The sequence below is a fragment of the Limulus polyphemus genome, unplaced genomic scaffold, assembly GCF_000517525.1.
Source record: "Limulus polyphemus unplaced genomic scaffold, Limulus_polyphemus-2.1.2 Scaffold597, whole genome shotgun sequence".
Taxonomy (NCBI): Eukaryota; Metazoa; Arthropoda; class Merostomata; order Xiphosura; family Limulidae; genus Limulus; species Limulus polyphemus.
The window spans coordinates 28127-31583 of NW_013666207.1; the positions used below are offsets into that span (position 1 = coordinate 28127).

Here is a 3457-nt window from a genome sequence, read left to right on the forward strand (position 1 = left end):
CAGGTGTACAAAATGTATCAAATAGTTTCTAAATATAGTAAATGACTGTTGATACATTAAACTTTTTTGGAAATCTTTCATTTAAATTTTTTTTACAAATTGTACAAATTTAATTGAAAAGTTTATACATAAATCTTCATCATCACTAGAATTGTCACTATCATCAGATGCATCGCATTCAACGGATTTGCTTTCTTAAACTTTTACTTCATTCTCTTCTGATTCCCACAGCATGTCATCATCTGTCCCATCCATTGCATTGGATATGCAACATTTTTTAAAACCTTTAATGATTTTTGGTGGTGGCGTCTAGTAAAATACCTAAGAAAATTGAAAGTGCATGAATATAATGCTCAGTCGATTTTTGGGTGGTTAGGGTGCTTGACTGGCAATCTTGATATTATTCTAACTACAGAATTGAGGAAAAACAAGACAATTGTGTGTTTCATAAATACATCATTTATTCACGACCATGGTTTTGCCAGTAAAGGCATCTTCAGGTACTGGCGAAACCATTGTCATGAATAAATGATGAATTTATGAAACATACAGTTGTTTTGTTTTCCTCAAATCTGAAATTATGGAGTTTCACCAAGTACCAACAATTTCAAGTATCAATTATACATTATTTGAAGTTAGAATTCACCAGAGTTCTCTACTAAGTTACAATAATCAAGAACTTTATTTGCTCTGTTAAACATATAGCAGAAGACTGTACGTATATTTTAGGGTATTTTTAAAGTATTTGCAAGAGCAAATTATATCAATTGCCATTAAAAAGTTGCAGTCATATTAAAACATTAGCATTTAGTATGAGAAAATAAAGATAAGGAATTAAAAACTTTATATTATGTGTGATTCAATATATCCAACTTACTTCAGTTGTTATTTTAAACAAACCTTAATACTGTCATTTTGTACAATGTATTTTTCTCCTAAAGGTTTAACTGTAGCAGCAGTGTGTGTATATCCTGCAAGAGTTGCCGACAGCGTAAAGTCCCTTAAATTCCTAGGAGCTAAGATACCAGTAGCTGCTGTAGCTACAGGTTTTCCAACAGGTCAATATTCTTTGGAGACAAGATTAGAGGAGATCAAAAGAGCTGTTGCTGATGGAGCTCAAGAAATAGACATTGTAATTAACCGAAATTATGCCCTTGGAGGAAACTGGGAAGGTGTGGGACTCTTTTTAACCCAAACTATCATTTTCAGTATAGATATTAATTTAGTTTTGAAAATAAGATAAATTTACAAAGAGTGGTATAAGTGTTTCGTTTTATTTCAAGAAGCTCTAGTGTGTATTGTGATATTGCAAAGTTTATACAGGTGAGTCATGGAGCATTATTCGAATATGCTGCTGATGTAAACTTTTATTTCTTAGCTTTGCTTGTATGTTTGAATAATAATTGCAGGAAAAGTAGGGTAAAAGTGTACTTGCCAGTTACAACAGTCATTATTTCTCTTGCTTTTAACATAACCTCCAAACAACGAGAAACCGTTTAGTCCTTCAAGTCTGTCCCTCCTTTCACACCCTCCATTTAATTCAGGAAATCAATTACCCTTCTAAACTCTGTAAAATGCTGTCTCCACTATTGCCAACATAAATTTATTCCACAAGTTAGTCATCTTGTTAGTAAAATAAAGTTGTTGTAACTGGAGCTTATCCTGTCTTTTCCATATCTTTAAACTTGTGCCCTCTCGTCCTATTATATTCAGAATATATTACAAAGGAACAAGAGTTCTTAATCCTACTTATCCTTCAGATAACCTTGTAAATTTAAGTAAAATATTTTTACCTTTCTTTTCTCAAGATTTGCTAGATTGGGTTAGAAGCTTCATAGTTTGAGGCCCCTAGTGAGTGTATTATTACACAGTGCATGGTTTTATTTTTACAGTATGTAATTAGGGTATTTTATTTCATGTACAAAATGTCATATATTTGAAAGTACTGAATATCACTGTGTTTACATACCTCGAATTGAACAGGTATATACAGAGAGGTGCAAATGATGAAAGAAGCATGTGGATCTGCTCACATGAAAACTATTCTAGCCACCGGAGAGCTCGGTACAATGACGAACGTATACAAAGCAAGTATCGTCTGTATGATGGCAGGTATTTAACAACAGTAATTACTTGGCCATAGTTGATAGATTTTGATATTTGTAAGTTGTTGTGTTTGTTGAAGTTAAATCCATAATTAACATGAAGAAGACACTTTAAAATTATTTAATAAAGATGAAATCCGTCATATATTTCATGAAGCAAGATCACATGGCCAAAAATTATGGATTTTAGAACACGCATCTCTGAATTTGTACAATAGAAATATGAATACATGTTAGGTAGGATACATATAAGTAATAACTATTTATGATTTTATATTATATTAGGAAATTTGCTAATATGATTAATGACTTGAGTTATACATTGTACCTGTGTGCAAGCTTTCAGAAAATTTTCTTTCAACAACAACAAACAAACAAACGATGAACAGAAATAAATAACATTAAAGATAAAGGTTAAAGTTCATTTATAATATATTTCATTTGTTATAACATATCTGATTGGCAGAATACAGTGAAATGCATAAATGTTTCCCAAGATGATAACTTGATCAAATGTTATGTTAGCTCAGTAGTATCTTGTGAATATTCACTTTATTGTTGAAGTAACTTTATATCAAGTATTGTAATTTTTTATAAATGTGCATTTAATGTTTTTGTATATGAGCATAGAAATTTTAGTTGTGTGGAAAGAAGGCACAAATAGTTTTTTCAATTACAGAAATATACTCATAAAGAAATTATTTTTGTTGATGTTTATAACGATTTAAACACTTATTTGTGAATATTTTTAAATCAGGTGCTGATTTTATCAAAACCTCAACTGGTAAGGAAACAGTGAATGCAACACTTCCAGTGGGCCTTGTGATGACCAGAGCAATTCGAGATTATTACCAAATCACAGGATATAAGGTAGATTTACACCTTTCTAATATATAAACTCAAGAATGCAGAATATATTGCAAAATATTTATGAGGTAATTGCTCAAAGTTGTTTTAAAGTCAGCACGACAAACAGTGTAACATATGCGAGTCCACAGGTTACAGGAGAGCAACCTTTGAGAAAATGTGTGATGAGTGGACATTTGTTATTATGAGTTATATGCTTGTGTCATACCAAAACTAAGACAGTATAGTCATGTCCATAATGTCACTTACATGCTGGCTGGTGCCCAGTAAGATGTTGCTTGCTCATACTTTTGGTGTGAACCAGGTTCTCAACTGCCACTTTTATCATGCTCTTCATTTCTCACCTCTGCTTTCATCAGGTTCTCAGAAGATACAACTCTATCACTGTGAACCCATTCCTCAGTTGAAAAATGTCATTTTTACATTAAGTTCAGGAAGTTTCTGGGGAGATTGTGTAATATCTGATACCATTGTCAGGATAAATG

At 31.9% G+C, this 3457-nt stretch overlaps 1 protein-coding gene across 2 annotated transcripts in view; it reads left to right on the forward strand.

Annotated features, from left to right (window-relative positions):
- The window catches only part of LOC106459354 (deoxyribose-phosphate aldolase-like), an 8021-nt gene extending 5004 nt beyond the window's left edge, over positions 1 to 3017 (forward strand). For both annotated transcript variants that reach the window (XM_022385830.1, XM_022385829.1), the window contains exons 4-6: positions 942 to 1172; positions 1984 to 2112; positions 2863 to 3017. In XM_022385830.1, coding sequence (XP_022241538.1) covers positions 942 to 1172; positions 1984 to 2112; positions 2863 to 3002 — 500 coding nt within the window. In that variant the 3' untranslated portion in view covers positions 3003 to 3017. The remainder of the gene's footprint in view (positions 1 to 941; positions 1173 to 1983; positions 2113 to 2862) is intronic.
- The last annotated feature ends 440 nt before the right edge of the window (positions 3018 to 3457 follow it).